Below are 12,694 nucleotides of genomic sequence, written 5' to 3'. Positions count from 1 at the left end.
GCATTGTGGAGACCTAAAAAGAAATTTAGAACTGGAATTTACTGTTCTGAGTTTATTTAGCTCTGCTGCAATTTTGTAACTGGAGAAATAAGGTGCAATCATGTGTGTATGCAGGTGCCTTGCATGTCAACAGAGCCATACCACAGCTGCCCACAGGTGTGACTCTAGGAGCTCTGCAGGATGTGCTTGGTGCTGCTAGGGCAGCAGCTGCACCTAGAATGGCACCCCTGCACTGGGGCCTGTCTCCATGAGTGCCCTGAACTCTTCTGTCACTGCAGCCCCGCAATGAGTGTGGCCTTGCCTGCCCTGCCTCCCACCCTATGGCAGAAGGGGCCAGGTGCCCCTCAGGTACCAAGTTACATTGGTACCATGCTGAGGACAGGTGGGTCCTGTCAGCTTGATGAGGTCCTATCTGCACGAAAGTGCTGCAACTGCTGTGGGAGACTGCCCAGACCTACAGGAGTTAATTGGTGGGTCCCTTAATGTTTTTTCTTCCTGTCTTTTCTAAACCAAACCTGAAACCATTGCACTGTATGAGTTTGGGCTAGTTGGGCTTAACAACAGGATAAGGTAACTAGTCTACAAGTACCTACATGTGGAAGGGGTTTGGGCTCTCTAATTCAACAGATAGCGCTGCAGTGCTATCCAGTTTCTGGCAGCTGACATGGCTTATCCTCATGAGAAAGAAAGTACCAGTACGTGAAACTCCCATGTGTGAAGGTGGGCAGGGGGTGTAGGGCACTGCCTCACACACACACACACACACCCTGCCACTGGACCATTTGCATGGTAATTCTGGACCATTTGGTAATCCAAACTTCAGTAACAAGGATTGGTAAAGATTTACTCCTGAACTAAATACAGCGTTCAGTTCACCCAGTCTTTGGACGGAATGCGTATTTCCAAACCCAGTCAGAAAACAGTCAAATTCATAGCCAAATACAAAGTGATTTTTAATCACAGCTGCAGGCAGAGTTAACAGACTGGCAACTATAGGTGTCACAGCTCCCCATTCAGCAAAGCATTCAAGCATACGGCTATCTTTTAGGCCCGAACTTAAATCCTACTGACTTAAGCTCTGCCTGGAGCTCGTCTGCAGAGTTTTCCGATCGGGTCCTGCACCGCCCAGGCGGACGAGAACCAGGCTACGCCTCTGCCGAGCCGATCCCGGGCAGTAAAGGGCGTCAGAGCGATTCAGCCTGACCTCGCGCGCCGATCAGAGCACTTCACGGCGGGAGCCTCCGGCAGACTCCTGCTCGGGTTATCTGCCTTTCACAAGTGCGTCTGGAGGCAGCCAAGGGTGGCCCGCGGCGGGCCCCGACGGGAGCCGCCCGCCCCAACCCTCCCCCGCTGCCGGCAGCCCGCCGCGTTTGGCTCGGGGAAAGGGGTAACAGGCCTCTCGGGCCGGGGAGGGCCGCGCACTGCCGGCAGCCGCCCCGGCCCGGCCCGGCCGCTGGGACGCCATCCGCCCCACCCCGCGGCGCAGCCTGGCCGTTGGGACGTCACCCGCCCCACCCTACCCCTCGGCACCGCCGTTGGCGCACCTACCTCCACCGCCGAACACCGGCCCCGCGAGCCCGCCCATTGGCTGCGGCAGCAACCAATGCCCTGCTCCTTCCTCCTCTCATTGGAGGGAGCCCACGGTCCGCCCGTCCCCTCCCTCCATCTTGTTCCGTGATTGGCTAGCTCATCCCCTACTCTTCGTTCCCGGTTAGCTCTCAGCTAGGTGATTGGACAGCTTTAACCCCTCCCGGCTCCGCCTCGCCCTGAACTTTCTGCTTCGCGATTGGGCAAGCCCCTTCCTTCCCCTCACCCCCCTCCCCTCTTAGGGGCATGCAGCGTTCTTATTGGGCTCTGTTCCCCGGGCTCCGCCCCCTTCCCGTCGGCTCCGCTGCTGGCCCGCCCCTTGGGCGTGACGTTGCTATCGGCGATTGGAGGAGGTGGTGAGGTCGTGTTTCCGGTGCGGTGCGGCGCGGCGCGGCCGGGTGGGGGCAGCGGAGCGAGGCGGCCGGAGCCGGAGGATGGAGCGGCCCGCGGCGGAGCCGGGCGTCCAGCCCCGCGCCAACGGCTGCAGCGGCGCGGCCCACGGCGCGCTCCGCAACGGCTACGTGCGCGGTCTGCCCGGGCCCGACACCCAGGTGTGCGCGGCGGGGCGGCGCGGGGGGCGGCCGGGCTGGCGGCGGCGGCGGCGGCCCTGGCGTTGGGGCCGGGCCGCTGCTGGGGCCGAGCCGCTGCGGCCTGAGGCGTCGGGAGCCTCCCGGCGGGTCGCTGCCGGTGCCCTTGCTAGGGGTCGGCCCGGCTCGGAGGGCGTCGCCGCGCCGCGGGGGGAGCGCGGCTGGGCCGGGCCCGGCCCGGCCCAGGCCTGCGGCGCGCAGCTCCTACCGGTGTTCGCCGAAACCTGGTCTGGGCGGCGGGGTGGCTGCCGCTCCGGGGGGCCGTGATCGGTAGCCGGTGACTGACGTGAACCGGCCGGCTGTGGAGTCCCCGCAGAGCCCTTACTGCGAGGTTTCTGTTAGCAGTAGCCTCTCAGGATAAACCTCGCTACAGTGTCGTAAGTCTGCGTTTTAGTGAAAAACAGCTAAAACCGTTTCTTCTGCTGTCTTGTTGTTACAAGTGTGCTGTGCAGTGCTGCAGTTACAAGTAGCTTGGAATAGGGACTCCCATCATCTGGAGCGTTGAAGGTTGATGCAGCATTTCCTGTCCTGCTGCGTTAACTTCTGAAGGAAGCGTGTATTTGGGCTCCCAAAATTGCGGTTGTTTCTCGGGAAAATGCAAAATCTTTGTGTTACAATATTGGGTACTTAATGGACCCTCAGAAGGGCAATCCTGGTGGCATGGAATAGATTGTGCTTCCTTGAACACTTACAGCTGGTACTGCTGCTTGAAAAAAACTTTCCTCTGCTATCAACCCTCCTGCTGCTCCTTGTTTTCACTCCTGCTTTCCTAGTGTAAGTTTGTGCAGCCACTGAGTGAATCAGATTGAGACCGGATGCAGGCTAAAATTAAACGTTTGGGATTTTTTTGTGAGTTAACTTTAAGCCGGGTCATATACCAAATTTCATTCTCTGTGTGGACGCTCATAGTCTCATGCGGACGCATGGAAGGGGATAGCACCGTAATGGGAGTGAACAAATAGAGGAGGGTACGATAGTTTCTTTTGGCAGCAGCGTCAGCATGTGCTGGTTTAGCATTCAGGGAACTATGACGTTGGTAGTCTTACCTTGAAAACACTAAGCATGGTGGACCATAAAACCTTAGCTGTAAATTTTTACACTGAGTCAAAGCTGAGAGCTTCCATTCCCTGCCTTCCCCCTACCCCCTCAGATCTGAACAGGGTCATGTTCTTCTGCCAACAGAAAAATAGAAAAGCAGGGTGTGGAAAACTTTTCCTTGAGGATTTTGTTCAGCTGTGTATTTGGAAAGCATAATGGGAAACGCAGCATGTAAATGTAAGAGTTGTCAAACTGAGGAAGCTTTAAAAAAATTGTATAATTGAGAAATTATATTCAGTTAGTAGCATGTGTGTGCTGTTACATTTGAATGCGTCTTGCAAGTCCCTAGGCGTTTGGGATGACTACCTGTAGAAGGAGCAAGGCTCATTGGAGAACTGATAACAAGAGATTCTGGCAAAAAGCGTAAGTTGAAGTAACGTTATCAGAGGATACAAAAGGAGTTTGACAGACTTTTAGATCTTTCTTGCATCTGTTTGCTGGTCAGGTAAAGGTTTATAGTTAGGAGTCTTGTATTCTTTTCTTCAACCTTTTTACTTGGACCAAATCACTGACTTTCAAAATGAGGGTTTAAATGTAATAACCTTAATTAAAAGACTTAAATCTCCTGACTGTTTAGGTGTACTAGCTGTTTACAGCTTTTTTTCACATGGTGTTGGTGATGGAGGTTTGCTGCTGCCAAAGATACAGTTACTGAAATATCTCAGGTTTGGCCACTTTGGCTTTCTGGCTTTTGAATTTTGGTTGTTCTGCCTTTACACAGAAAAGGGAAACATGTTAAATCTCACCATATATGTTATATGCTCGTGTGTATGTTTTTATACGTATTTATACCTATTTGTACCTATCTATACATAGGAACATGCCACATTTAACCCTTTAAAATCTGCAAGTGAAGAGTTCTGTGGAATGCAAACTAGTAAAGCAGCAGCTTACAAGTGAGGGTGCAGTTCCTAATTAATAGCAAAGAACAGAAGAGTAAGGATGAAAAATAAGGTGTTTTTGCAAGAACACCTATGACAGGATCCTTAAGAGAAGTAAGAGGCAAGAGGAGAAATTGCATCTAGATCAAATGAAGATATCTGAGTGGGATGGGGTAGTAAAGCCATTGGTGTAAAGTGTTACAATCATTAGAGATTTATCTGGAAAAGCCTGGCGCTTGTGAGAGGAAAGCTAAGAGGCAGGACAGTATTCACCACGTTCTCCTTTAGACTCATAGGGCAGGCAAGCTTTACCCACTTTAACAATATGAGAGGAGGGATCTGCCCCTGCCGAGGGAATTTCTGCTGTAAATTCCTTGAACCCCTCTCCCCTTAACGTTTAGATTCAAGGGTATTATCCTTATGATAGAGAATTCAGATTGTCCTTATACCTCCCTCCACAGTGAGACACGGGTATTTCACAGAGCAGACTGAAGATGGTGTTCATCTTAATTTTTAAAAGTTGTTTTAGTTGGTAAGGGGGAAGAGGGGGACTTGCTGCCTACTGTAGATGTGACTTTGGCTACCTTGGAAAAGTATCTTGGTGAAAGTATCACCAGAGGCTGGGAAGGTAACAATTTGAAATCAGGATTTCAGCAGGTAGAAGCAGCGCTCTGTTGAAGTGCTAAGAAAAATAACAGTTCCTTCTTTTGCTTTCATGGCAAGTCGTATGTTCAAGTTTCTTTGTGATTCTGCTAACAGTTAATCTCTCTTGAGATTCAAATTCAGTGAATGCAACCATGTAACTGTCAGCACTTTTATTAAAACAAGTTGAAGAATCATCTAGCAATTACATTGTGGGATATTGAAGAAAAATAAGTAACTTATTCCTGTCTCCTTGTATAATTAAGGGAGAGCAAGATTAGAAAAAGTAGTAATCTGTGGATGGGTTCAAAACTAAGGTAGTGCTTCAATGTAGTACTGCAGCATTTAAGATGAAGGCCTAACACAAAGGCCTGACATCTCCAAGGATGCCGTTATGACATGAGGAAATGACGCAGCCAAGAGAAAGGAAGCAAGTCTAAATAAATGAATGATTAAGTTACCTCTCCAAGTTGTGCATAATTCTGCTTTATGTATACTTATGGTCTGTTGGAGAGAGTGTTAAGTGAGTTTGATAGAAAAATGGTTTTTAGGATCTATAAAGACACTTGTGGGAATAATAAAGGGTGCAGAGAAAATTGCTTTTTCTTTCTGCAATACAATTTTAAATCGGAATATATTTCTCCATTGCGGTATTTTGCTCTAAAGCAAACTGCTAATGGTTTTCTAACACTGCATTTGAAAAAAACAAAAACAAAAAAAACCCTTCATGTTGCATAAAATGAGGAGATTGGGACATATTTAATAGATCAAGGTGCCTTTATTTGCCATAATAACTTATTGGAATCTGCCCATTATTATGAACAGTTTTTCAGTAATATGTTTTTTTAGACTCTCTAATTAAGCTTCTTACCTTAGAATGGCTTCTGTTATGCTTCTAGAAATTGGGGAAGAAAGACTTAAAGTAAACGAAGTAATTGGAATATGGGTCTTAGGTCTTAAGTTCTTAGTTCCTGTTGTACACAGTGTTTTCAAGTCAGTGCTTTGCAGTTATGTACAAGAGGGAATGATATAAACAAATTTAAAATTCCTTGAAGTTCTAGAAGGATTTCAGATACCACAGTATAGCCGTTTCCAGAAAATGTATTGTGTACGCGCTTTGTCAAACCAGGTCTCATACTACTTCCTCAGGAAGACAGGGTATAGTTTGGTCAAGGAAAGGGGGAAGGGAGGACTGTAGGATTTGCATTCCTTTAAAATTCTCACAAGTCCTGAATTCTTACAGCTATTCAAATGGGCAGAGTAGTTTTTTGTGGAAGCTCTGGTGTCCACACGCTAACTATAGTTTGTGTAGATCTGTGACTTTTTTTCCTGTTTGATTTTATAGATAGTGGTCTTATTAGTTGTAGGCTTATCTCATGAGATGTTTCAGGGTGCAGTGGAATGCTGTCTTCATTTTGATTTTTGTAGAGACTTTTTGTGGAATCAGGTTGAAAGTGATTTCTTTGGGAGAACACGTTTATGAAAATGAGTGCAACAGATCTTGGACAACTTTCTCTCATTATAGTGAGTTAATCAAGTCTAATAATAGCAGTGATATACATACGCCCTTATTGGGGATAAAGGTTAAGTTAAGGTAGAGATTTTAAATCACTGCATTTTTAATAACTGGCCTATCTACTGGCATACCATGGAATTTGAGTACGGAATAGTGTTTTCTCAAATCTGAGCAAATTTGTAATGCGAGTACTTCTGATAACAAGAAAAACTTTAGTCCTAAAGAATTAAATCTCAAGAACTTATTCACAAGGAAGTGATCGTTCCCCTCTGTTCACCACGTGGGAGATCACATCTTGAGTCCTGTGTCCGGTTTTGAGCTGTCCGGTACCAGCGAGATACTGACATATCCATTTGAATCTACAAGTCCAGCGGAGGGCCAGCAAGATGCTTAGGGGCCTGGAGCACGTGAGGTACAAGGAGAGGCTGAGAGTCTTGGGTGTGCTCAGCCTTAGGAGGAGAAGGCTCAGTGGAGACCTTACTGATGTCTACTTCCAGCTGGTTGCAGGATATAGAGAAGATGAGGTCAGGCTCTTCTTGGAAGCATGCAGCGATAGAATGAGAGGCAACGGACATAAGTTTTAACATGGGACATTCTGATTAGGTGTAAGGAAAATTGATTTGCCAAGAAGGTGGTCAAATACTGGACAGAGTTGCCCAGAGAGGTTGTGGAACCTCCATCCTTGAAGGTGTTCAAGGCTTGACTGCACATGGCCCCGAGCAGCCTGCTCTAATTAGACCTGCTTTGAGCTGGGAGTCGACTAGCTCTGGAAGTCCCCTGCGTTATTCCATGTTTGCTCAGAAACTCATGGATTGCAGGAGAGTTTGTCCAAGTTAAAGATCTCAGTGTTTAATTCTTGAACCCCTGTAAAAATTTATGCTTTAAGAATTTGAAACATGTATTTTTGAAGTCTTCAACAGAGCTGGATACGGAAAGTACTACTTCCTGCCTCCTGCTTGTCTGTTTGATTGACCGCATTTATTGCGTCAGTAACATAAAACCAGAGTAGAAAATTAACTGAGCTAGAAAAGGCTGCAGTCTCCTTCAGATGTTTAATTGACAAAACTAAATTTCTGAAAAAAAAGTTATCTGTGCGTTAGGATACTTCTCTAATGCCAAATTTAATCACAAAAGACTGTAGGCCTTTGTGGAAGGAACAGCTACACAGCATTCCTATCTGGCTAAATGAATATTAGAGGCCGTCATATTAAATTAGTAGGTGTAGTGTCAGTGTTGTACCTGTTCCTGCAAATTTGTGTGTCTGTAGCAGTATAAAAAAATCTGTGGTAGTTGTTAATATGGCTGGCTTCTCTTAAATTTGAACATGTGCTTCTGAGGAACTGCTCTGGATAAAAGTTTGTTTAAATCTTTCAGTTATACTGGGACTGCCATCTCCAATCTAGCTGATGTTAAGGCATGAATACTATAGGTGTTACAAATGTGTGCAAGTTCTTTTTCTGTTAGAGCGTAACTGCTTGAGTGATTTGTCATATTTTGTAATACGTTGTATTTTTCAGTCTCAATTGCATACTGCTATTTGTGTTTTCTTAAATGTTATTCTTTCAATTCATTGACAAAAAAGCTTTCTCTTAATTATCTGTTGGCTTCACTTTCATTAGCAGGAGCATAAAACATTGGAAAACCTCCTTGAAGCTGAGGGCATAACTGCTGGCCTTCATTAACAGAGTTCAGAAATCAAGTCTAGAAAAAGAACTGTTTTTTTTTTTTTTTTTAGTTGAAAAGAGTCCTAAAGACTCTTCACAATTGAGAAGGTAGGAGTTGAAAAGTTGATGTAGTGGTGGGTCTTAACACCTGTAAAAACCAATGACAGTGACCTCTAAAGTACTTGAGGAACACTTTCAGAGGTATCTGAGAGCCTAGAGATTGGACTGCTTGAGAGAACCACTAAACCAGTGCCAACTTGCTATGGAAATCTATCTTATAACTATGCGCTTAACTAAAAAAAAAAAAAAAAAATTAAATGTTACAGCGTTTCAATGAAGAATGCTTTTATACCTTAAATCAATTGAACGTACTAGATAAATATTCCAGAAGTGTTTTAAGATCATTTAAGGCAAACTATCAAAAAACCTTGTCTTGAAAATTCAAACTGTCAGCTGTATATAGTTTGGTATGAATCACAAGCAAAAAAAAAAAAAACTTGCTTAATTGAATCATTCACTGGTAAACAAAAGAATATGTTTAAACTGTGAACGTTTATGAAGACATATGCTGTTTGTGTGTGGTTTCGGTAAGTGCGTTTTATTTAGCAAAAGATTGTGCCAGATTTGTTGGAAATAAATAGTTGCATATGAAAACATTTGGTTATGCCCACCAAAAAAAAAAAACATTTAGTTAGAAAAACAAATAGTACAATACATAGGAGTGTTAATCTGTTTTGTAAAGCAAGTTTCAGTCCTGTGTTTTTTTTTCTTTAAACTTAAAATGTGATTCAAATCAGTTCATTCTTGATTTTGTTATTAAAGGCATCTTGATCCTTTTACCTGATTGAGATCTGAAGCCTAAGAACAAAGGCACAAGAAAGAGCATTGGAGGTGATAGTAAAATTGCCACAATTTCCCATATATGACTTTAAAGTATTTGAACAACTCAAGATGGACAGAAATACCCTTTCTGTCTGTGTAGAGCTGGTGACTGACCCTAAGACACTGAAAAATCTGATGCTATCTGGAGGCCCAAGTATTCTTTAAAGCATAACCTTGGGCGGTAATTATGTAAGAACATCAGATTAGGCATGCTTGTGCTGCATGCGTACGTCCACAGTCCCATCCTCTGTCTGTACCAGAGATGCTGTCATACAAGTCGTAATGATTCTAATTTGTAGGATAAACTAAATCTTAAGAGAATTTTATAATGTCTGGTGAATTGGAACTGTTTGTTACCAGACTGGGGAGGCAATTGTAATTAGATTCCCTGATGTGTTCTGCATAGACCACAAATTCAATTCTTTCTAGCTGTAACTATTTAATGATTTTGCTTCAGTAATGGTTAAGATACCGTTTTAAGTGATTTGTTCCCCCCAAAACTTGGGCTAACGTAATTGTGACGCGTAGCTGATCTGGAACGCCATCTGTCTGCTGCCCTCTATAACCAGTTGACTGGTGCTCTAACTTTTCTCTTGCAGCTGAATTTCTTAATACGATAGCACTTTTTTTTGTGTACGTGCATTGTGGGCGTGATCACTTGCATCTAGACTTCCCTGGGGACATGTGAACATATGCCTGCTTTTTCCACTTTTTGAACTCCATACTTAGGTGAACCCTTGCTTTTCTCTGTCTCCACTTAAGCATGCAATGTATTCCGGTTCAAAGATCATGGTTCCCTCAGCGTTATGATAAGACTTATTTGTTGAAACCATAAATGTCTTAATCTTGCATGCTTTGTTTTCAGAAAAAGCAGTGAATCACTAAACTGTACCCCCTTCTTTCTTGGTCTCTGAGATTGAACTTGCTGCTCCTTTCCAGCTGTCTTAGAGCGCAAAGAAAGTAAGCCTTCATTTGAAGACTAGTATGTGGATACACAAAGCATTCTTGGGAAAACAAACAGGCTTGTATCTAAAATCCGGCTACAGAATTCCCTTCTACAGGCAGTGCTAGAGTGTATTTATAGTCATCCTGTGCTTCGTGAAAAGTCCATGGAATTGCATTTGGAATATTTCTTTAATATTTGGTTCAAATTTGATCATGCAGCAACTTCTCAGCTTGTGAAACAGATAACAAGTATAGAGGGCTGTATAAGCACCTTGATAGAAGAATGCTAAAGAGGTGGAATTGATTTGGGTATGTGTTGAATCAATATAGAAATTCCCGAAAGGGCCTTTCATACTGAAATGTTGTTTTTGACAACAAGGAATAATTTTTTTGGTTTTTGCCCTAGTGTAGGATTTCTTATGAGCGGAGGCTTCTCTGAAGACCTCAATCAGTATACTTTGCTTATTTTTCTGATTCAGACTGCATGCAGATAAATATGTAATTTTTTTTTTCAGAGATATATTTTGATATTAATTAGCCTCAAACTCACACCCTTAGAATGTATCGTTTCGTCTCTTCCAGATGAGCTCTCAGTTACCTGGAAAAGATGTTAAAAGCTGTTATGTGATCTCTGTTGATTAGATGCTGTGTAATTTGGGAAGTTACCACTACCAGCTGTCTGTCTACAGCAATCTGCTACTAGCACACAGCTACAGGCAATAGATACGTAGGATATCTGCTTCTCAGTTGATGCTATTCACAGCCTGATCAATCAGTGTGAAAAACACAAATTTCGGTTTACTTTAATATATCGAGTTGTGAAATTACAGCAACTCAGACATTTTGTGCGTGAACTTTTAGTTCTGAATGCAATAAAATTCTACAGTATCGTAATTGGAGTCATGGCGATACGGTTGAGCAATCAAAAGAGTAATAGAGAAGAGAAAGCTCTCATGGTTTTTCCTTGCAGTGTTGGCTCACCAGGCTGTTGACTGCCATGCTTCTCCCACCCTTTCTCCTTCCGCGTAGTTGCTCGTTCTTGTTTACTGAGAGATATGGCATGAGATTGTGGAGCTATTCTGTAAAGACTATCAGAAAAATAATAAATAACCTGGAAATTGTTATATTTCCAACCTGGATCAGTTCAGTGTTGGAGAGCTGCTGTGCTGAAAATCAGATGAGCTTTAGCTGTACAACCCAAAGAGCAATGGCTCTTTGGGCAGATGGCTCAGAGTGGGAGCGAGTAGGAAAGAGGGAGGAGTTCCTTTGGTTGGCACTGTTCCTGAAGAAAACATATAATGAAACTGTGGCCTTGGTTAAAATTTTAAATTGCTGTACTCTCAGCTGAGATGTAACCACGTGCTTGTACTCCTATTCCAAAGCATGGTAATTTTTCTAACTTAAGCCACTGGTGTAGTCAGTATGTTCTTAAAACTATGCCAGTCTTAAAACTAGCCTCAGAGCACTGCAAGTTGGTCATTTACATCTGGCATGAGTACATGCTGCTGCTGAAAGGGATGGTCTCAATCTACTGTTTTGTCTGCACGCTTGACTGATTCTAACATCTGCACAACTGTCAGGTGACCAAAGCAAGGAACTGCTCTGGTTGAAGCTTTACTTTGCTGTGCAGCTAACTGGGTGCTTGTGCTGGTAGAAGGGCAGAGATGGAAATGAGTAGCTGCGAGAGATGGGTGTTGCAGTTCATGCTCAGTTAGTGACTATGTAGCTATAGCATAATTTTACCCTAAGAGCAAATGCTTGCTGCAAAAAAATTATTTTGAAGCTATTAATGCCAGTCTTGAAATAACAGAATTGCTCTGATCTGAGATCAGCAGGCAGCAGCTTCCAAATAACTCAGTGTCTGGTAAGGCAAGCATATGTGCTTTGGTTATTAATCATCAGCTGTTACAAAGGTTAGTACAACTCTGGCTTCCTTTTCGATCTGTCTTGAGGTGACAGTATGAGTGTTATAGCAGAAGAACTTGTTTTGCTCTGTCTGCCAGCCCCCAATCCCTCATTAATTATTATTGTCCTTTCTTGGTGTACTTAACGATCAACCTCTTTCGTAGGAGCTGATGTTTCTTTGCTGAGTAGAATATTTAAAAATGCATTTCATGTTGTATGTAGCTATGAACTGCAGAGAAAATTGAGCAACATCCTAGATGTGTCCTTGTCCTAGCCCTTGTTTCAGGGTGGTGTTATTAATATAGGTGATTACTGAAAAATGTTATCTTGGTTTCCTGCCTATTTTCAAGTTTCTCCCATGCACATCTGGCAGCATCCTTCATAATATACTCAGATACTGCACTCATAGCAGTATAGCAGAACTGAACACCAAAAGGTAGTCTTAATCTACTTAAATTACCTAAAATATACTCCTTTTTGTAAGCCAGCGAATACTAGCAAAAGTTAATCTAATCCTGAAAGCACTAAGACTTGTTGTTACTTTTGATCCTAGAGATAGGAGGTTTGTCTTGGGCTTTGTTCTTTCACATTCATAAATAGCTCTTCTGTAGCTTTTAGGAATACAGATAGCAATTTGCATCTACTGGTTGGGTTTCTTTGTTTTCGTACGTGGACTTCTGAGATCTGGATCTTTAACTTAAGTTTCCTTGAATAAGTAGTCTAACTAAAATGATGTCATTCCCACTCTCCCCCCCCCGCCCAAAAAAAATTATGTTGAGTAAGCTCTTGCCTTGCAGCTGCAGAATTTTTTCTGTAATAGTCACAAATATTATGCATTACAGGACTCGTACCTGAGGAGGGCATGCACGTGTGTTACAGCACTAGTCCAGTTCTTGTCTTCAGGAGGTAGTCTTGATCAGCCTTTAGCAAGTATTTAAGTAAGAAAATTATTGTGGATTTTGTGCAGAAAGGCTTGCTTGTTCTGTG

General features: G+C 43.5%; 1 protein-coding gene across 1 annotated transcript in view; it reads left to right on the top strand.

Annotated features, from left to right (window-relative positions):
* Positions 1 to 1,935: 1,935 nt before the first annotated feature.
* SPTLC2 (serine palmitoyltransferase long chain base subunit 2) overlaps positions 1,936 to 12,694 on the top strand; it is a 78,690-nt gene continuing 67,931 nt past the window's right edge. The window contains exon 1 of the mRNA XM_068946671.1: positions 1,936 to 2,138. Within this exon, the coding sequence (XP_068802772.1) occupies positions 2,022 to 2,138 (117 nt within the window). The 5' untranslated portion in view covers positions 1,936 to 2,021. The remainder of the gene's footprint in view (positions 2,139 to 12,694) is intronic.

The sequence above is a fragment of the Struthio camelus genome, chromosome 5 (assembly GCF_040807025.1).
Source record: "Struthio camelus isolate bStrCam1 chromosome 5, bStrCam1.hap1, whole genome shotgun sequence".
In the NCBI taxonomy this organism is placed as follows: Eukaryota; Metazoa; Chordata; class Aves; order Struthioniformes; family Struthionidae; genus Struthio; species Struthio camelus.
The sequence above is the reverse complement of the archived record's forward strand: the minus strand, read 5'-3'. Positions and strand labels throughout refer to the sequence as shown.